The sequence below is a fragment of the Protopterus annectens genome, chromosome 7.part0 (genome assembly GCF_019279795.1).
Source record: "Protopterus annectens isolate FY-2018-M chromosome 7.part0, PAN1.0, whole genome shotgun sequence".
Taxonomy (NCBI): Eukaryota; Metazoa; Chordata; order Ceratodontiformes; family Protopteridae; genus Protopterus; species Protopterus annectens.
Window position 1 is genome coordinate 1,118,956,470 of NC_056739.1, and position 22,769 is coordinate 1,118,979,238.

Sequence of the window (22,769 nt, forward strand, 5' to 3'; positions counted from 1 at the left end):
CTTAATAGACTGCTTGTTGGATTCAACAAACTTATGCCTATTAAATGCTGGACTGCTTATTCTGTTTTAAGATATTTCTTACCCAGCCTGCTCTAAGATATTTCTTACCTGATAGTACTACACAACAAAACCTCTTTTTCTTACTATTAACAGTACAAAGCCTTATTCTGTTAGAGTTTACTGATTGTTTCAGGACTGTGCTTGACTCCAGGCTTGGCTGCTCCGCTCCATTAGCCCCTCACTCGGGCTCACTTCACTCCTCTCCCACCCCCATATCATTTCCTTTATAGCTAACTACTTTGCAACTCCCACAACAGACACCCATCCCTTCCTATATTTCACTCCATAATAGTCTATACCTCAACCCTCTTGCTGCTACAGCAAAATATTCTAACTATACCCCCCTACTGGTACTATCTGGTGTACACTATTATCCCCTATCTAATAGACCAATAAACTATACCCCTGTGCATTTTATTAACTAAAAACACCCTACATATGTACTCCTCGAACAGTAAAATCTGTGCATTTCTAACTACATCCATCCAATTACTGCCTGTCCTACTCCTCCTCCTTACAATCACATCTTTTAACATCCACTTACACCCCAAACATATCTCCCCTACAAACCCAAATTGCTGTAGCCATATAAATAATCACCAAGCCTTTGCCATTTTCCATCTATCTTCTCATTAAATACTCCTTTACCAAAAATACACTTGCCTAACACCCAACTCACTCCTACCAAACACAAAACCAAATACTGCACCCCCACTGCTAATATGCTCAAACTCACCTACCGCCACAAAAACATTCTCTTAGCTGGAAACATCCATCCCAACCCTGGACCAACACACCCTACTGCTAGCCCTCCTAACCCCAAAGTCAATAATCTTCCAAACAAATATCTTTCCTTCTATTCAGTAAACACTAGGAGTATTATGAACAAAGTAAGTGAACTACATGCTTGGCTCTCCCACTATACTCCAGATATCCTTGTTCTGACTGAAATCTGGTTGAAATCCCAACACCAAGACATAGAGATCTTGCCCTCTTGCTACAGCATACACTGTCTAGATCGACCAAAAAGGAAAGGTGGAGATGTTGCTATCCTACACTCTAACCACCTTACCATTTCTAACTCTGCTTTTACATCCCAAGCCTTCTCCCCAGCCGTAATTTTATCTGCAAACCTAAATATTAATAGCCATTCCACTATCACCATTGTAGCAATTTACATTCCACCAGGTGATAACATCCCCCTACTGGAAAATATGCTTGCTGATATCTCCCAACACATCCCAAATGAAACTGTAATTCTTGGGGATGTCAACATTAACTGGCTATCTCTCTCCTCTCAAAACTCATCACAACACCTTAATGTCTATGGCTTTACTCAACTCATCTCTGATCCCACTTATTTCAATAACTTCCATACAGCCTCATTTCTCCTTGACTGGATTCTTGTCTCACACCCTTCCAAATACCATAACCCTGAAACACTACCAAATACCCTAAGTGATCACTTCCCAATAAAAATACTCAGGTACACATCCCATCAAGCTAACCCTCAAAGGTTTATCAAACATCGAAAACTAAAAAACTTTAATCCAGAAACTCTCAAATCTTTATTATCAAAAGTGAACTGGAATCCCTTAAGACTACTCCCCTTGGATGAAGCTGTCCACTTTAACTTCACTTTCCTTAGTATTTTAACTTCTCTGGCACCCCTTAGAACAGTCCGCATAAAGTCTAATGTATCCCCATGGCTGACCGTAAACACTTGTGCACTATTAAAAAAAAAAAAAAGACAAAGCATGGAAAATTTGGACTAAAACTGAACATCACCCAGACCTCCAGAAATATAAAGAACTTAGAAATGTTGCCAAAACTCACATAAATAAAGATAAGAAAAACTTCTATAATAATCCATCTTTTATCTTTAAATCCAACCCTAAAATGTTCTGGCACTCTGTGAATCAAATACTACACCCAGGTGAGGAAACTGTCTCCATATTCAACAACTAATTTATCGACTCAATATCAAGATTACTAAATTACCAACAATAATAGACCTAATAGCTCAAACTCTTCCATCAATAGTAACCCTACCACTACGTTCTCCCTCAAACCTGTCTCCACTAACTATATTAAAACTCTACTATCTAAATTAAAACCTTCCTCTACATCTCTAGACAACATTCCCTCCGCATTCCTTCAGGCTGTTGCTGATGTTCTTGCCTTCCCAGTTTCTATTCTAATAAACTGCTCTATCACAGAATCCACACTCCCTTCCATATGGATGCAATTTTATACCATTCCAATACATAAAGGAGGAAACTCCATAGATGTAACTAATTTTAGACCCATAGCCATACTCTCATCACTCTCCAAAATTCTGGAAAAATGTATACGCAATCAAGTCTTACACTACCTTCTGCAAGAAAATCTACTCATACCTACCCAAAATGGCTTTCGTCCCATGCACAGCACTACTACAGCTCTCCTGTTTTTCCTAAACTCTGTATCACTAGCTAGAGACAGTAACAAACATATTTCCTGTCTCTTCGTTGACCTCTCCAAAGCCTCCTTTGGATACAGTCTCTCTCAAACTCCATCTCCTTAAACTAGCAAACTTACACTTCTCTCCATCCACCATATCTTGATTTAACAGCGATCTCTCCAGTCAGTCAAATGGCTCTCAGCTTTCTCCCCTCTTCTTCCTGTTAAAACAGGTGTTCCGCAAGGCTCCATCCTTGGGCCATTTCTTTTTAACATCTTTACCAACCTTGTCTACTCTTCCTGTCCTGGATCCTCACCGATACAATACACAGATGATTCTACACTTATCACTATTGCCGAATCACCAACTCAACTAAAATCACACACACATCCTCTTTTAGTTCTGTAGAAAATGGGCTATCTGAAAGTCAACTTATCCTTAATCCAAAGAAAACCAAATTACTACTCTTTCTCCCTAAAAACCTTAACCACATAAAGTCTTCCTTCTCCCTATTGCACAAAATAACATTCAAATACAGGTGGACACCAGTACAAAACTCTTAGGTGTTACTATTGATGACAGACTAACCCTTGATTTACACGTCGATAATTGTATCCAAAAAACACATCTCAAGCTAGGTCTCCTCTATGAAAACAAAAAATATCTTACCAAAACAGTAAAACTAACCCTTTCAAATGCCTACCTTTTACCCACTTTAATCTATAGCTCCCAAATTCTCACCAGCCTCAACACTGGACTGCTAAACAAGTTAGAAACAACAGGATTGCCAGATTTGCTGCCCAAAATTCTTACAAGTCCCATCACTGTCTCTCACTAAAATAACTAAATTGGCTAGAATTACCTAACCTGCTTCAGTATAATCAGTTTCAAATTATTCACTCCATTCTCTACAAACCCTCTTTCTGTCCAACTATCTCCTCCATAATTTCTCATTACCTACCCACTAGATTACTCCACAGTTCTGAACAATGCCTACTAAAAATCTGCACACCAAGGCCCAAAATGGGTCACTTAGTCTATAGTTTTAACCGTTCCAAGGCCTGGAATAGCCTACCACTAGATATAAGATCCCTTGAACATCCCAATCAATTCAAAACCGCTACAAAAAATACCTTCATGAAAAATGGACCTGCCAATGTAATTATCCCCATAAACATTATCCTGTAACCTTCTATTTCCCTCCTCTCTTCCTTCCTTTCAATAAACAAACTTACTACTTTACCTTCTCCTCTTACTACATCACTGTACAGATGTAACTAATAAACTATTTCAGCCATGTAACTATTGCACTATTATGTAAATAATAAGTAATTATGAATGTATCCCTCTGATTAATGTATTTCTATATGTATTTCACTTGCCACAGTGTAATATATGACACTGTAATGCAGTAATGTGTGGTATTGATGAATGTATTTTATATGTGTTCACTATGTAAAATTTCTATTTTTCTGTTGGAGCTTTTCTTCTCGGGGCTCTGCTGAAAACGGGCAATTGTGTAGACCAGTCGGACAAACCCAGTCAACAAATACAAAATAAAAAAAATTGATATATATATATATATATATATATATAAAACACACGTGTGTGTGTGTGTGTGTGTGTATATGTATATATGTTAGCTGCCTCAATTTATGTTGAAAGCACATCACTAATTTACAAGTCAAAAACAAGTCCATTTAGCAAGCCAGTTTCATATGTATTTTTCATGTTTCTTTTTCTGCAGTGATACATTTAGTATAGATATCAACAAAATTATCAGTCAGTTCAATCCAGAGCCATTTTAATTGGAATCATCTTGTCAAGTATTTGCAGAACCACTGTTCCAGTTTCATCACCACGAAGCAAGTACGCTTCTCCTCTTGTATCCCTCAGACTTACTTATGTGGCTAGGTTAACTCAGATAATCACGCATACTGTGTGTGTGTGTGTGTGTGTGTGTGTGTGTGTGTGTGTCTTAAGTGACATGAGTACATTTGGTGGGTGACTGGTGCATTTGTACTCAAGTTTCATTTGTAAACTGGTGGCCTATTGTTTCTGTTTACTTACTGTAGGTTTTTCATGTACGTGATGTAACTTTAGCATGTTGAGTAGTGAGTGCTGTTCATATGCCAGTTTCATATTTACATAAGCAGTAAATGATAGCCAGACGTCTGGGGAAATCAAGCATGGAAACATTGAAGCTGCATTTATATTTATAGGAATATAGCAATGTAGTGAAAACAATTTTAAATTTAAACCCAGTGGAAGTGATATGTTGCATTTCCTATTCTTGGGTTTGCTGTAACCAGAACATATTATGTTATGTAGTCCTATCTCACCGTAATTCTTGCTGGATGGGTTCGGAGCTGATATTCGGCTCTGACTCGGCCGTTACTAAAGCTCGAGAGCTTTTACTGTCTCGAGGCTAGCCCCTTATCCCATGGTGCCTCACGGCAAATCCCCAGATCTCGTTTGCCGCAAAAGCTTTGAAGTTGTGTCTTACTGGCTCGTTGGCTAAGTAAAACAATTTTTTTGCTATATTTAGTCTTTTCCTACTTTTTCTGTCTTACATATATATATATATATATATATATATATATATATATATATCTATATATATCTATCTGATAATAACCGACACGCCAAAACAGCGATGTCAAAATAACCGACATGACAAAACCGAAAGTTCAGAAACACAAAACTTCACATGCCTGACAAACCACAATCCCGACAATCAACAAAACAAATACCTTTCCCAGAAAACACGCACACAACACGAGCACACCAAAAACCTTACAAACCTACACTAAACCTTACACACACAACTGTCTATGCACTAACCTTAACCCAAACCCTAACCCTAAGGTCCATCACTATCACACACTTACCTTACCCGCACCCTAACCCTAACTCACTTAATCCGCCCCTAACCCTCAAGTCTGTCACTATCGCACACTTACCTTACCCGCAGCCTAATCTCTAACTCACTTAACCCGTCCCTAAACCTGAAGTCTGTCATTATCGCACACTTAGCTGACCTGCACCCTACCCTAACGTCCATCACTATCACACACTTACCTTACCCACACCTGACCCTAACGTCTGTCCCTACCGCACACTTACCTTAACATGTCGGTGTTCCAGTGTCGGGTTTCTCAACTTTCGGTCTTCTCCGTTGTCAATCTTCCGGTGTCTGTGTTCTCGTTGTCGGCGTTGTGCACTTTTGGCGTTTTCAGGTAGACCTCTATATATATATATATATATATATATATATATATATATATATATATATTTATATAGTTTTTTTGTCTCTTGTGTGACTGTTTTTGAAAGTTCTTCAACCCCTATTCCCCCCCTTAGGACTGTACGGACCGTTTAAGTTAGAGGGCCGTAGTGCCTGTTTTAAGTTAGAGGGCCTTTCCTCCCAGTGTGTGTGTGACTTTTAACTTTTTTTTTTTTTATCTTCTTCTCTTTCTCACTTAATATTGTAATTAATACCTTTAGTATTGTTATCTAATTTGTCTTTCAATTCTAGAAATATCAAAAGATAAGGACAGGGAGCATAAGGATCATCGCCCTTCGGGGTTTAAAAAGTGTGATAGGTGTGCGCAGAAAATGTCTCACAGACAACCACACCAGTTGCATGTATTGCCTTGGTGAAGCCCATTTGAAGTAACCCTGCACTTTTTGTCACGCATTTAGCACTAGAGTTTTAAATGAGAGAAAGAGGAAACTCATTGACAGGGGTCTCATGACTAGTTCCTTCCAGGAACAGCTGGAACTTGGTCAGGCAGCTCCAAAATCCTCTAAGAAAAGCTCATCGGCCCCGGCTTCGGAGCTGACAAAAAAGACTAAAGCATTGGAGCCAAGAAGTTCTGGTTCCAACTCCGCTTCATCTGTTTCAGTGCCGTCGATTTCGTCGGCTCCGAGACAATCTTCGGTACTGAACATTTTGCCTGACATCAAGGCTGTATCTCCCACCTTGAGATCTCCTGTTTTGGAGAAAAGGAGGTCTCCTCCTGTCTCTACCAGATCCTCCAGGACCCTATCAGATGAGGACATCGAGAGGGTGGTGAAGAGGTTTCTTTTGGATCCAGCTCTGGCAAGAAAATTGGCCCTTCCAGACCCAAAGGTCTCGGAGCTGACCACCTTACCAACAACTGTTCCTCCTCCGACTGTTTCACTCTCTGAGCCTATTACTTCAGCTGTGGGGATTCAACCTGTTTCCTCAGAGCCAATTACTCTATCCACGATGGCTCAGTCTGGAGCCGAGGGTTCTTGGAGCCGATACTCTCATGTCGACTCCGAGGGAGACTGTCACCCTGGGTTCTCGTCGGAACCGACCCTCCCTCTCTGAGCCTCGGCTCAACTCAGCTCTGCTCCCACTTCTGCTTTGGAGCTGTTCCCTCTTGCTAGGAGTTGACCATCCACCCCCTTGGAGTGGAGGTCTTCTTCGGAGTGGGGGTGGGGGCTTTCAAAGCTATAGAGAAGGCTTTATCCTCTGCCAAAGCCATTCCATTGGAACCTGTGTCCCACCAGCAGCAGGCAGCAACCTCTTCCCCCCTGCCACCCCCACAGCATAGGGAACCAGAGGCCCAAGTAGCCCCCATTGATGGTGCCCCCTCTTCCGAGACCTCCCCAGATTATCCCACTGGAGAGCTCCCTCAGAAGAGGCTGTGTAAGAGGAAACATGTCGACTCACCTGAGTCTGTCACGTCAGACACTGATTTAGAGGAATCAGAAGAGTCCCCTAGTTCTCCATGTCTCTTTTTCTGACATCCTAGAAATCCTTAGACAGAGGGGTGATTGGAATACCTCTAACCCTACCGAGGATGAATCTGTGTATCTTGCGGCCTTTGGTTCCCGACCTTCCACCTCCTGGGTGACGCTGCCTTATGACCAACTTTTGGGGGTCATATCGTGGAAAGCATGGACCTCTCCAGATTCAGTGGAAGCCATCCCGAGGAGGCCAATTAAGTTTATGACAGCACCTGAGGACAGGTCTTTCCTTAGTGAGGGAATTCCAGTTGATGCTATGGGGGTAGCAGTGGCCACCAAAAAGGAATTATCTGAGACTTCTTCTAATATCCATCCTCCTAACAAGGAGTTCAGGATGATGGATAGGTACGGGAAGCGTACTTTTTCTTCAGCTGCATTTAGACTAAGATTGCTGAATTACCTGACTCATTTTATTCATCTTCAGAGGGATCTCCTGAAAGTTAGGAGACACCCTCCAGGGTTCAGTATCTCCAGGTTCCATGGATAAGGTTTCTACACAGCTCTCCACCCTTACTTCCATAGCTAACTCCTCCATGAGGCTGATCTCATATGCGGCAGATGAAGCGAGTAGGGCAGCCACAGCAGGAATATCCCTCAGGAGGCATTCGTGGATGCGTCTTTGTAATTTTACGGAATCCTTCAAGTCTTCCTTCACTAACGTTTCCTTTGATGGTTCATCTCTTTTTGGACCCCAAGTGAAAGAGACTTTGACTAGGTGCGAGCAGGAAGGGAAAACCTTATCTGCCATCAGAGTCTGTTTCTTTCTCCCATCCAGACTCTATCCCAAGAGTAATACAGGAGGGAAAATTTGGTTCCATAAATCCCAAAAAGGTTTCCCTCAGGCACAAGGTCATCCCTCCCTCAGAGGCAGAGGGGGAGGATATAATGGAAGACGCCACCGTTGCGGTAGAGGAGGTCCGCAACATCAGGGTGACAGAGAAACTTTCTCTGATCGTCCCTTCCATCGCCCCTGAGGGGTTGCCCGACTGTCCGTCTCTGGAGGCAGTCGGGGTTCATCTATCTCTGTACCCAAGCACCTGGCTAACTATCACTCAAGATCGTTGAATACACACAATAATATCCAGAGGTTATCTGATCCCCTTTATTTCCAAACCCCCAACAAACCGGTCTCTACCAGACGTACCACCCATCCAACTAGACCGTGCAACATCAGAGGTCATCTCAATGCTGCAAAAGAGTCATCCAAGAAGTCCCCGCAGAGCAAGTAGGATCCGGAACTTACTCTTGACTCTTTTTAGTTCCAAAAAGACAGGGGACTGGAGATCTCATCTAGATCTCAGCAGGCTCAAGAAGCATGTAAGGAAATCAAAGTTCTGAATGGTCACTCTGCAGTCGATATTTCCCTTTATCGGGAAAGATAACTGGATGTGCTCAATCGATCTCCAGGATGTGTAGTACCACATCAAAATGGACAGCCGCTCCAGGAGACACTTACGCTTCCGGCTGGGAGCCAGTCATTTTCAGTTCAGAACACTGCCCTTTGCCCTCACTACAGCCTCCCAGAGTGTTTACCAAATGCATGGCAGTGGTAACTGCTCACCTGAGACGTCAAGGATTCCAGGTGTTTCCGTACTTAGATGACTGGCTCCTCACTGCTACCACTAAGCATCAACTTATAAGGACCAGGGACGAGACTCTATCCTTGTGCGCCAGTCTTGGTATCACTGTCAACCTACAAAAGTCAGTCTCATCTCCCTCGCAGTACATTGTGTATTCAGGCTCAGAAATAGACACAACCACCATGTCAGTAAGGCTAACACAGGAAAGAGTGGAGTCTCTACGCTGTCAAGACAGATCCTTGCTAAACAAACAAAGAGTTCAGGCCAGAGTAGTCCTTCAAGTCCTAGGGACTATGGCTTCCGCCATCCTATTAGTTCCCCTTGCTCGCCTACACATGACTATTCTTCAGTGGCTACTATTTGCACAATGGTCAAAGCAAGACCTTCCATTGTCTCACCAGATATTGATAAACGCATGCAGAAAGGATCTGACATGGTGGTTGCACACAAAACAACTTATCCTAGGTCGTCCACTTGTTCCTCCCCAAGCGAAAGCAGTTTTGACCATGGGTGCTTCCCAGATGGTGGAGGGGAGCATTATTTGAGAATGACAGTCCAAGGTACTTGGCAGAACCATGAGAACCACTTGCACATCAATGTTCTGGAGATGAGTGGTGCTGTATGCATTGCAAGCACTTCACATCGCCCTTCCCACTGGGACGATTGCGATTCAGTCAGACAACATGTCTGTCATGTGGTACATAAACAAGCAAGGGGGAACCAAGTCTTACCCACTTTGCCGAGAGGCCTTAAGAGTTTGGAAATGGGAGATGGATACTCAACGCTTCCTGATAGCAACACATATCCCGGGGAAATCCAACGTAATAGCAGACAAACTCAGCCGAGCAATTCTGATGCCTCACGAGTGGTCCCTGAATCCAGTGGTTGCGAAAGAGATCTTTCACAGATGGGGCCAGCCTTGCTGTGATCTATTTGCCAGTCACCTGAACAGCAAATGCAGCAGCTACTTTGCCCTCATTCCCCATCCGGAGATGTCACCCAGGGATGCTCTAGTTCACGATTGGCCTCCGGGACTTCTTTATGCCTTTCCTCCTTTTCCACTCATCCCTACACTAATACAGAAAGCAAGACAGTTGAGGAGTTCCTTGATCCTCATTGCTCCTTACTGGCCTCGACAAATTTGTTTTCCCTTCCTGTGGCCCTACCTCTTGGAGGAACCATGGATTCTTGACCCATCTTCAGATCTCCTGATTCATCAGTCGGGACAGTTCCACCCCTCCATCCATACCCTCAAATTGACAGCATGGCTGCTTCAGTTCCACGAATAGCCAGGTGTATTCCTCTATCCCCTGCGGTCCAAAACATTCTAATTTCATCCCATAAACCTTCCACTCAGAAACTATATTCCAGCAAATGGAAAAGATTTTCACTTTGGGCTACGAATCGGGGCTTAGATCCGTATACTGCTCCTATAGAATCTATTTTATCCTTCCTAGCATCAAATTTTCATGAAGGAGCAGCAGCCGCTACAGTTAGAGTTCAATTAGCTGCTATTTCCAGTTTCCACTTTGGCTTCATGGGAAATCCAATCATGCAGCACTCCTTGTGTAAAACTTTCTTAAAAGGAGTTCTTCTTCTCAGGCCCCCAATAAAGCAGCCATTAGAACCCTGGGACTTAAACTTAGTCCTCTCATCTTTGCTGTCTGCACCCCTTTGAGCCATCCTCGTCATCAGACCTAAAATTGTTATCATGGAAAACATTATTTGTAGTAGCCATAACATCTGCTAGGAGAGTTTCAGAACTGCAAGCTCTAACTATTCGACCTCCTTACATTATTTATCACAAGGGTAGAGTCTCTCTCAGGACAAACTCTTCCTTTCTTCCCAAAGAATGCTCAGAGCGCAATCTGAATACTACTATTGAGCTACCTGTGTTTTTTGCAAACCACTATAATAAATCAGAGTATAGACTACACCAGCTAGATGTTCACAGAATACTCTGGTTTTATCTACACAGGACTAAAAAATTCAGAAAATCTGATCAACTTTTTTTTTCCTTTTCTGACAAAAAGAAAGGCTTGTCTGTTTCTAAGATTACTCTTTCAAAATGGCTTTCGGATTGCATAGGAACAAAAAAAGTTCCTCAAAAAAAAATCTGTCTCAAAAAAAATGGTCTGAAAATGCCCCCACTGAAAGAACTCCAGCTCTATTCAGTCTCCATGCTTTGCCTTTGAGGTGACCTTTTGCCTAACATACAAGGCCATGTCAAACCAAGATTTGATGAATATGCTTCACCTCAAAAATCTAAATCCATCAGAGAGCCACAAGGACGGAGAGGGAGACTTGGTGACACTAATAGGAATAGGAAGGGATAGATTCATCTAGATTCATCACCAAACACTCCTATGCTGTGGGCAAAACAACCGTAATGAACAGGCCAGAACTGAGACCTTGTATGAGAGAAATGGATGGGATGGAGATAGAGGATTGAGATACTAGGGAGGGATTACATTGCACAGAGGCACAGCAAGATAACAGCAAAATAATAGGTATAGTTAGGGGTGGCAAAGGTAGCAACAAAAACAATGGGCATGGGCTGTAAATGTTCTTGGGCAGATAGCCTAGTATGAACCTATGAACCTATATCTTTTGCTTATCAACAAGCTGGTAAACAATTACCTGTCAAAGTTAAAGGGCACTCTACTAGGGCTGTAGCTACTTCATGTGCCTTTAGATCTAGGCTCCCAATTGATACTGTTTGTGCAGCAGCTACTTGGGCAAGACCACATACGTTTGTCACTCATTACAAATTGAATTTGGCCTCCCGGGACAGGTCTTCCTTTGGGTCCACTATGCTGAAGAGTCTCTTCGCTTGAGCCACCCTAGTTATAGGTGCTAGAGACGCTGTCCCATCCAGCAAGAATTATGGTGAGATAGGACTACATAACATAAAGAAGTTATGTACTTACCATAACATTCCATGTTTGTAGTCCATCTCGCCTATATTCTTGCATCCCTTCCTCCATCCCCCTTCCTGTTTTCTGGGGGATCTGGTGGACTACTCTGGTGCTGCCTAACCTGGTTCTTTTTTGTTGTCCACTTGGAATCGATTATATTTCTAAATCCTTTGCTGTATTTATACAGCTCTTATATTGCTCTTACCTGATAGGTATTTATTGCTTTCTTGCAAACTAAATCTGGGGATTTGCCGTGAGGCACCATGGGATAGGGGCTAGCCTCGAGCCAGTAAAAGCTCTCCAGCTTTAGTATCGGCCAAGTCTTTGCCGAATATCTGTGCCGAACCCATCCAGCAAGAATATAGGCGAGATGGACTACAAATATGAAATGTTATGGTAAGTACATAACTTCTTTGTTTGTGATGTTTGTGTTTTTATTTGCTTTAGACCCATACTGTCATGAAAGCATTTTATAGTGTGTACCCTTTATTGATTGGCTGAATCAGTAGTCCCAGTAGGTATGCAGTGTATATCCTTTTATCAAAAACATCTCAGCAAGTTGTGGATAAACATAATATGATCAGTACACATTTTATTTAAGCAGTAACTGTTTAACAGTGTTAATAATGGGTACAGTGCCATAAATGAAATGCTAATGGGACTTAAAATGTATTGTGATGCTTTTTCCCGGTACTTTTGTAGAACTCCGACTACCAGAATGCCAGGAAACCAAACTGTTGAAAACAAATACCCAAACTCCAAAGAGCAAAAAATTAAACTGCAAGCATTTTTTGTAGGCAGCAAACTTGTGAACCCCCAACTTTTATATATATATATATATATATATATATATCGGCTCCTTGGATGAACCAACTCAAACAAAAGGTGACCTTTTCCAAACTGAAGTAATTACTACCAGTTCACACTTAGAAATTACACTGATACTGATTTCCTATGGAAAGCAGTAATTGCTGTTGTGTTACTTGACATCTTGTGCTTTGGGTAATTCACATTCAGAGAATTTCACCTATTGTTCCTCAGACAATTAATCTTTATGGAATTCCACTTCAGCCATTTGTAAATGTGCCATTTTCCAATTTTAGTTAATATATGTCTGTAGTGAAAGGATCCTATACATTTCTCCTAGAATTCCATTTATCAGGCCCAGTAGCAGGGACCCTGAAGACATATGAACTTGTGCTACCTGCCCATGGTGCTCTTCTGTGTACAAATAAATAAGCAATTAATTTAAGTAAGCAAACAGAACCAATCTCTTAAAAGTGTGTGTGGCAGTTGGTTTCATGTTTTGAAGAACCGGATAGCAGCAAAACAGCAGAGGTGTACACTAGACAAACCAGTAACAAGGAAACGCCGATACCACCAGGTCTTTTAGCATAAGACACTTTAATTCACTGCTCATCAGAACGACTTCCTCAGAAACACGAAAAATAACAATGAGGACACAGTTTAAATGCAATGATCAATTAAATAAGAACCAATCAAGACCTTTTAACAATTTTCCTTTTAAATGAACTTCCTATACACCAAGTTAAAATAAACTTGTAACTGATGTAAACAAATATACAAGTAAATATAAAACATTCTTATTTCTTAATATTAATTTTTTAAAAAACATTTTATATTAACTGTGTCATTCAATCCAGGATACATATAAGAGGCCAGCCTAAGTTGCCATTCCGCCTCTTTTTGCTCCACTACACTCTTAAAGTCACCACCCCTAATTCCTAATTTAAACATTAGACGAGTAATAGGTTTACAGATACACTGCACACGTTTAAATTTTTACTTTTAAATGGAAATTATCCAGCCATGTATATAAACATAGAACAGTTCTGCATTCAGAATAATTTAAAACCTTGCTTGAGGTATGTTGTTAAAAACATTTTTTACCACTTGTCTGAAGCATTTCTAGGTCCATAATGGCCTTACAGTAGTACTGGGCCTGTATTAAACAGTGACTGCCATTTTGCAGGGCATGTTTCACATCAAAATAACTTTCTCCACTTTTGAGGCATATTACCCCACCTTGAGGACAAGATTGACCTCACATTTGGTTGTGTATGTAAGGGGGTTGTATGGGCTTATCACAGCACCCCTAAGATCCAGTAAGTGTTGTTCATTTGCTTTTGTTTGCTATAACAATATATCATGCAGGAGTAGCCAAACATTATGACCAGAACCTGTTGTAAGAAATCTGCACTTAACTAACCTATAAAAACATAGCTTCAGGGTTGTACTGTTATCTAGAGTTCATAGTCTCTGTGGTTGAAAGTACTCACTAGTTTTTTTATGCAAGAGCTATACCAATCTGCATTGTGGTAACTTAATGAAGCGATATGCACTGTACAGCTTGTGGATAAATGTTGCATGTTAGGCTAGGTGTTATATGCCATCTTCAGCTATTCAGATGGTATATCTAGTTTCTTACCATCCAGTTCAGTGTCTACAAAAAAACAAAATTCTACAGCTGTTAAAACATTTAGATGGCTAGTACAGAAAGAGCAGTAAAGATATTGTGAATGCCTTTTTGAGCTTTGCATCACATTGGTCAGAATGCCTCTACAATTCCTCAATACTCAATGGGAGACATATCCTTGGCACTTTATAAGAGTACCTCAGGATGAAGAGCATCTTTGAAACACTTTCTGGAATACTCTCATTACCAGTAATGGACAGCAATTTAAATCATAGTCCTATCTTCAGCCCTTATCTCGCTCCCACCTTATTGACCTTCTGAGTTTAACACAGCCCATAGAGCTTATATCGCTTCTCCTCCTTATCCTGTTACCCATTAACTCCATACCATCTTTCCTCCTTTTCTAGTTATTCTGTAGTCATATTTTCCCTACAGTTCCTACTATCCCTTACTGCACTGTGCTTATGTGTATATTTAACATTAGAAGTCTAAATCTCAAAATGCACTCACTCGAGGCACTCCTTAAAATGGAGAACATCGATATCTGCGCAGTGACTGAGGCCTGGTTCAAGGCTCTAGAGAGCACCCCTGCATTACCATGCTATAACTCATAACACACTTTTCGGCCATCTAATCTGGACCAGAACACCAAAGGCGGAGTTGTGTCCATATTCATTAAGGATATCCACACCTCCAGGCTAGTTGCGCAGCATATTGCATCCGAGGTTATCCAAGTGCAACTAACTCTGGGCAAAACTGCAATCCAAATTGTGGCTTGCTACAGATCCCCCACTATGCCCCAGGATTCCCACACCTCTTTTCTTGATATACTGGAAAATATTAGGGTTCAACCAAACACCCTAATAATGGGCAATTTCAACTACCCCACCATTAACTGGGAAAACTACTCATGTACCAACTCCTTCACTCAATGCTTTCTAGAATTCATAAATTCCAACGCCCTGAAGCAACTTATCCACACCCCCACCAGGGGCAACAATATCCTAGACCTAGTCATTGCCAACATGAGCAACCAGTGTTCCACACCTGAAATCAACTCCTCGTTGGTCAGATCCTACCATAAGCTAATCACACTAGATGTCCGCATCCCGTCCCCATCCACCATTAAGGAAACCACAGTAAAAATTTTCTCCAAAGCCAACTTCATGCTTCTTAAGACAGAAGTGGCGAATTTCATGACACCCATGCAGGTGGACAATACAGTTACGACTGCTGAATCCTACACAAATGCACTCTATAAGCACTTACATGAGTGCATGGATCGTGCTTTCCCAAACAGAACCAAAACGCTATACTCCAAAAAAAGGAAGTCAATCTGGTGGTCCCCTGCCATAAACAAACTCTACAACAGAAGGAAGAAACTGTTGAAAAAGAGAGTAAAATCCTATGACTGGAGGAGCTGTCTGGTCAGCCTCAGTAAGAAGCTGAGATCCCTTATAAGATCCTCCAAAGCTAGCTATGAAAACAAAATTGCCACTGATTCTAAGGGCAACCACAAAGCATTCTATAGCTATGTCAAGCATCTCAATGGCAACACCCAGATGTACTCTGAGTTACAGCACAATGGTACGAAAATTACCGAACCAATTGATATTGCCCGCATCCTGGCAGACAGGTTCATTGCTAACTTTACCCCCCTCTCACCCCCTAAAGGCCCCATATCTATACAGGAAGAATGCAGAGTCCCTGTAATCACATCTGTACAGGTAAAAGCTGCACTCTGTAAAACCAAAAACACAGCATCCATCGGACTGGAGAACATCCTAGGCTGCGTTTTACATGAACTTCAGAACGAAATGACTCCCCACCATGTTCCATCATAGTCTCACATCAGGCTTTGTGCCCACTGAATGGCACACAGCAACAGTTATTCCACTTCACAAAAGGGGAGCCACCACTGATCTTGGGAACTATCGCCCTATTAGCTTGACAAGCCTGGTCTGCAAGGCCATGGAACATATCATCATAGAACTCATAAACAAAGACATTGGTACCTCCAGACTCTGGACCCCACCCAGTTTGGGTTTTTGAAAGGCAGATCACGCATTATGAACCTTATTGACTTATTTGAAGCAGTCACCAAAGCCATAGATGAGGGTAAGGTGGTTCACACAGCCTATCTTGACCTCGCCAAGGCTTTCAACACCATCCCCCATTCTGGAATTATAGCTAAACTCACTAAAGTCGAGCTGCATAGGGCATCTGTTTGAGGCCAGTGATCCTCTTGGTGAGGTACTTCTGTGGTCTTTCCAGCTGTTGCAGGTGTCTTTTAAGGTACATCCCAAATGGGGCATTGTACTCTATGATGGGTCTGATGAGTGATGAGTAGAGGGGCACAATGACCTCTTTTGATCTGAATGCAAACCCTTTTGTGATTAGGTGGGCCACACAGAAGGATTTTCTAACCACTTTGGCAATGTGATTATCAAAGGAGAGATTGCTATCTACTTGGGTCCCCAGATCCATTATTACATTTTCCGTATTTAAGGGACTACTACCTATGTGGTAGTTTGTGGGTACTTTATTTCCAAAGGGAATAACTATGCACTTTTTAGCATTTAGCTTGAGGCCATGATTTTGACACCAGGTATCTGTCTCAGTGAGACCCTTTTGGAGGATGTCTGTGTCAGCTGGTGAGTCAATTATAGCCCCTAGTTTGCAGTCATCTGCGAACTTGGTCAGCCATAGTCCTCCTGTGCTTGTCTGTACCTCTGAGAAGTATATGCTGAACAGGAGGGGTCCTAGGACTGAGCTCTGGGGGATGCCACTTGTAACCGGTATAGAGTCAGACCTAGCTGCTGCAACTCTCACCCTGTGGGTTCTGTCCGTGAGCCAATTGGTAACCCATCTTGTGACTTGAGGGTTTATGTTCAGGCTGGTGAGCTTGTCTATAATACCAGAATGGGGAATGGTGTCAAAGGCCTTTGGGAGGTCTAAGTAGGCTGTGTGTACCACCTTTTCCCCTCGTCTATAGCCTTGGTAACTGTCTCAAAGAAGTCTACCAGGTTTAAGGAGATATGATATGCCCTTAACAAAGCCGAACTTGGTAGGGTCCAGTGTTTGGGGGTTCCCAATGTCTCTGTTAGTGAGTTCCATGATGATGCACTCCATAGCCTTGCAGACCAAGTTAGTCAGGCTTATAGGGTGATAGTTCCCAGGGTCTGTTGTGGCTCCACCTTTGTGGAGCGGAATAACCGTTGCTGTGCACCCCTCTATGGGTACGTAACCTGTGGAGAGGTTGAGTTTGAACAGTGTGTTTAGGTGAGGGGTTAGTTTGTCTTTGAGCTCATGTAGGATGCAGCCTTGGGACATCGTCCGGTCCCATTGATGCTGTGTTTTTGGCTTCGGAGAGGGCTATTTTAACCTGAGTGTCTGTGATTTCACTGGCTCTACATTCTTCTGGTATGGTTATGGGCCCTTTTGAGGGTGAGAAGGGGGTGAAGTTTGCATTGAACCTGTCTGCCAGGATGTTGGCAATATCGGATGGTTCAGTGTATTTTGTGCCATTCTGCACCAACTCCGAGCAGATCTGAGCATTGCCATTTAGATTCTTGGCATAGCTAAAGAATGCCTTGTGGTTATCTTTGGAGTCCTTGGCAAGTATTCTTTCAAAGCTCGCTTTCAAAGCTCAAAACTGTAGTGCAAGCCAACATTTGGTATTGACAAATACTTTTTTTCTCTCGCCTGTATCATTTTCCATTTTAGATTGCTGGCATGATTTCTGTGGAAACTGTTGTTTTGTAAAATTCTATTTGAAATGTGACTTTTTACATTTCTGAATTATCTGAATAATATACATTTTAATTAACTTCAGCAGTCATTTAAGTGCAGGCTTCAGTGTTGCTCATAGTGCAAGCAGAGATATTTAAAACAAAAACTGTTTTAAAAATGGTCAAGCTGTTCTGATAGCATTGTTAATTATTTGTATGTACGGAAATATTTTTGCGATGACAGATTTATGGTAAAGATAAACTGTAATATACACAAAAGCAAATTTCAGAATTTTATCACTAAACTCCAGAAGCAGATGTAAATGTGTATTTGATTCAGATTTCAAGTGTTTATTACCCTGACTGCATCTAGAGTAGTTGTTTGTTCTGAACAATAATGCCAGTAGCCTGAGTTTGAACAGCAAGCTGAGTACTGATGAAACTAGCTGTGGGGGGAGGGGGGTACATAGTGATCATTTGCTTATTTGATTTTTTCAAAGAAGAGCAGCAGCAAACCATTTAAGAAACAAGATGGAGGAAAGTCTGAGTTGCCACAAATGATTCTCTTCAGAGTGTTTATCAGAGGGACATAATGTATGATGTGCTTGCACCACTTAGGCATCAATGCATGCCAGCATCACTTTCCCCAAATGGTTGGGTTTGGAATACAAAAATAACCAGGCTACAAATGATGATCCAGAAGTTGCACAGCTCCTTCCTCATTCTCATGGCTGACATTATGTAGTTTTTATCTGGGGCAGTTATTTCAGGTTTTGAGGGTCAACAGCCAGAGTAGAGCATTTGGTGGACATGAGGTAGAATATTATATGCCTTCTACAGAACAGTGTCCTTTTTTTAGTTTCCATTAATTTTTTGGGTCTGTGTATTTTTTTTTGGTAACCATTTGAAATGTCGGGACCTACTAGAGAGAGTCCTGAAGCACAGACTGAATGGGCAAAAAACAGGTTTACATATACTAAGTCCAAGATGGCCATTTCCTGGAAAATTCCCTCTTATCCAAGGTATAGTAATCTTGGAGTTGGTATGTGTAAGTTGGGGAGGCTCACCCTCCCACACACGGCAAAAAAGACATTTAAAGAGGAAGAGTGATTTTCGAGATTCGCTCTTCCCCCAGAGGTTTGATCTTTTTTTCAGCTTTTCAGCACATGGCATTTCAAGTGCCTAACATTTCAGTAGGGAGCCACTTGACTTCCTAGGTTGTTGAGCACCATCCTCATCTGCTGAATAGCAAATTTACTGTAAATGATACATGGCGGCTCCATGAATAAACTCTGTTAACAGAAATACCATTTACTTTTTAACAATGTTTCTTCTGATAGAGTGCATTGCATTGCAAGTGAGTCTTTCATTCTCAGTTACTCACTTTATTCTATTAATACTCACAAAGGAACTGGAGCAGTGAAGAAACATAAGAACCAGTTCTTGATGGGATTCCAGTCCTATCCTTGGCAGGGGAGACACACACACACACACACACAGACACAGACACACACACAGACACACACCTTTGTACAAAATAATGGACAATACCAGAGGCCCTGAAGAAAACCTTTGCTGAGAAAGGGAGAATATACAGCGTCCACCCAGAAAACATTCCAGTCAAGTGCTGAACCAGAAAACTAAGCTCAGTGAAGCAGCATTGCCAGACACTGCACCATTGTGCTTCCTCCACTCTCCACCCATCCCACCAACACCAGTTTTACATAAAAATGCAGACTTTATTAATAACTGAAATATCTTTGGAACATCAAGTTTTGTTTCTGTTTTTACACTGCAACTGCAGACTTTGATTTCCCTATGCTTCAATATTTTTCACTGGGATTCCCTAATGTATATCCAATAATGCATTTACCTTGAGTTGCTCACACTGTATTTATTAGCTTAGTAATTGCTTAAACTGAATTAAGTCAAAGTGGGGTTTTTTGTACACCACTTCTTTGCATTCTGCTTATTGAAGCAATATCTGATGGCAGAAAGTAATATTGGTTTTATCGAAAGGTAGGAGGTTACTGGAGAAAGATCAATTGGTATTAACCATTTATAGTAGTGACTGTGGTTTACTACTGTATTTGCGATTGTTATAATTGCAAGTATGGGATTATCAAGACCAGAATCTTGTAAGATAAAAATGTTAAGGACCATTGGTGCAAACAGCCAGACTTGCCTCCCTTTTGGACCCATATTAGCACTTGTTTCTGTGTCCTTGTTGGTTGGGAGGTTCAATATTTTACTTTTTTGCTTCTGTGGTCCTCAACATTCCTATCCTATGATCTTCTAGTCTCTTTATTCCCATGTTCGCAGTTGTAGTAATTGCAAATACAATAGTAAATCATGATTGCTCTTTCTCCAAGTTGGCAAGACCTCAGAGTGAAACTGTATTAGGGGGTTATTTGACCCCAGTTAATCTAAAACCATGGGATCTTGCTTGCTAAAACAGTGGCATTTCTAAGGTGTAGGAAGCAAGTCCCCCTGCACCCCTTTTATAGGGATAAGACCCTCAGTTGTATAGATATGTAGATAGCACATCCATGACAAAACATCAGCTATCTTATGGGTATGACATTCTCAGATTTGATAACCTATCCAGCAGCAAGTAGTGGGGCTCCTGCAAAAAACACTTTATTTTTCTGTTTTTTACAGTTGCTTAAATTGTAGATGTACTTAAGTAGACTGAGTTCATACCAAGATGTGCAAACAGAGTTTGGAGTTTTTGCTGTAACACAGCAGGCTACCTACAGTGTGCTTTCAGGTGAGAGCTTTTGTTTATTGCTAATTAAAGTAATATAAGGTGTATAAATTCTTGAGCATTATTACTGAATAAATACTGAAGTTTAGCATGAACAGTAACACCTTTAAAGCTGTCAGTGCTTATATTCAAAGATGTATGTGCCTTCAGGCCAAATTGTTCTAGATAGAGGTTTCCCAGTCATATGACCTGACCTTATTTTGTGGGGCTTTCTTGCGTTAGTTTGTCAAATGGGGCATTTTATAATATCTGCAGAGTTATTCTTGCTGTTCAGAAACTTGCAAAATTGACCTGAATAATCTTGATTTTTAATTCTGACCTTCCCTTCATTTTATTGATGTAGTACTCAGTTTGTTATATTTTATTGCTGTATTTGATGGCGGTGCATTTATCACTGTTGTACTTTATAGTTTGGTCTCTGAATATTTTTCTTGGCTTGGGTAGGTTTCTGGTGAAGAGGCAGGACATTAAGTGATGCTGTTGGCAAGTTTGGTTTGGAAATGGACCCAGAACACTGGTAGAACTGTTTGGGGTGGGGGTGGGAAGAAAAGATGAAGAAACCTAAGTTCTGCTGTCTTTTCCCTCAGAGATTGCTCTGGGAAGGGAAGAGGATGGTTTCAGCTGCTCCACCAACACCTTTGGGGCTTGGGGTGGTTAGTGATGCAGGATCCTATGAATGTAAGCTTCAGTTTGTGCAGGTACATGGTGCCATGTTGACATTGCCATGGAATCCATTGCACAAATGCCACACACTACTTTAAGGATGGGCTGCAGTGACCTCATCATAGATGATACTGGACTTTCATGGCCCGTGGTGATATGCTAACAGTAAAAGGCACCATATAAGAGAATGCCAGAAAGCTTGACATTGGAAGTAATGTGGGTTGTGAACCTTTGAAAAATAATAAATAATATAGAAAGCATATTTCTTTTGGTTCTTGTTTGAAAAATCGTAACAATCAGAGCAACTTTCTGGTAAAGAAACTAATTTGGTGATCAAATGCTTGAATATCGGTGGGAAAGGGAAAATAATTGGCAGTTGAATATTTTTCTTAACAATGTTTGTTTTATAATTTATACTTTAGAATGAAGTCAGAGTGTGAACAAGTTAACCTGTACTAACTGGACATGATGTTGTACTAACTGGACATGATGTTCAGCTCCAGGGTTGAAAACGTTGTGTTTACATAAGACAGTGCAGTCTTGTGGATAATATTGTTTCATCTCTTCATTCTTTCTGATTATATGAAGATATTTATTGAATGAGCATCTTTGACAGTTTTGTGATGTAAGCCTCATTTTAATACCTCAGTTTACTACTGTGTCAGTGTTGCAGTGGTCTCAAGTATTACTCAGTGGAATTAATCTTTATCTTGTATCATTTGTTGCACAATAAAAGGAACTGCCAGTTTGCAGTATTTTAGAGACTGAGTTATGAATTCATGTATTAAGTTTACCGTATGTCATTGTTTTAGGCTGGACTTAAGAATCGCCAGCTGGACACAGTGGATTTCTTTTTAAAGAGCAAAGAGAATCTCTTCAATTTATCAACAGGGCACATTTCCGAGCAGACACCAGAGAGTAGCATAAGCAGTCTACAACTTCAGAGTAAGTGGTACTGCATAATAAAGTATATGTAGGAGTAACAACTTCATTTATTAATTAAACTTGCATGTTTTTTTTTTCATCCTGTACCAAAAGAACCTTCTTTCTAACTTTACAAAAAAAATGTTGAAAATGTGTGAAAATTACATTACATTATTTACACAGAGTATTTACACAGAGTAATAATGAAGAGCCACAACAATGTGTTCTACTGACTTAAACTTCTGTGTGTGTGTGTATGTGTGTGTGTGTGTATGTGTGTGTGTGTGTGTGTGTGTGTGTGTGTGTGTGTGTGTGTGTGTGTGTGTGTATGTATGTGTTCTTGTGCCGGTTCATCTAAGTATAACATACATGTGTTTTAAAAAAAAAAACGGTAGAGAAAAGAAGAAAAAAGCAGGGAAAAAAAAAGTTTTTTAATTTTTGCAAAAAAAAAGTTTTTTTTTTTT

At 41.1% G+C, this 22,769-nt stretch overlaps 1 protein-coding gene across 1 annotated transcript in view; it reads left to right on the top strand.

Moving 5' to 3' along the window:
- SPG11 (SPG11 vesicle trafficking associated, spatacsin) overlaps nucleotides 1-22,769 on the top strand; it is a 2,547,571-nt gene that overhangs the window by 449,770 nt on the left and 2,075,032 nt on the right. The window contains exon 8 of the mRNA XM_044077700.1: nucleotides 22,194-22,326. Within this exon, the coding sequence (XP_043933635.1) occupies nucleotides 22,194-22,326 (133 nt within the window). The remainder of the gene's footprint in view (nucleotides 1-22,193; nucleotides 22,327-22,769) is intronic.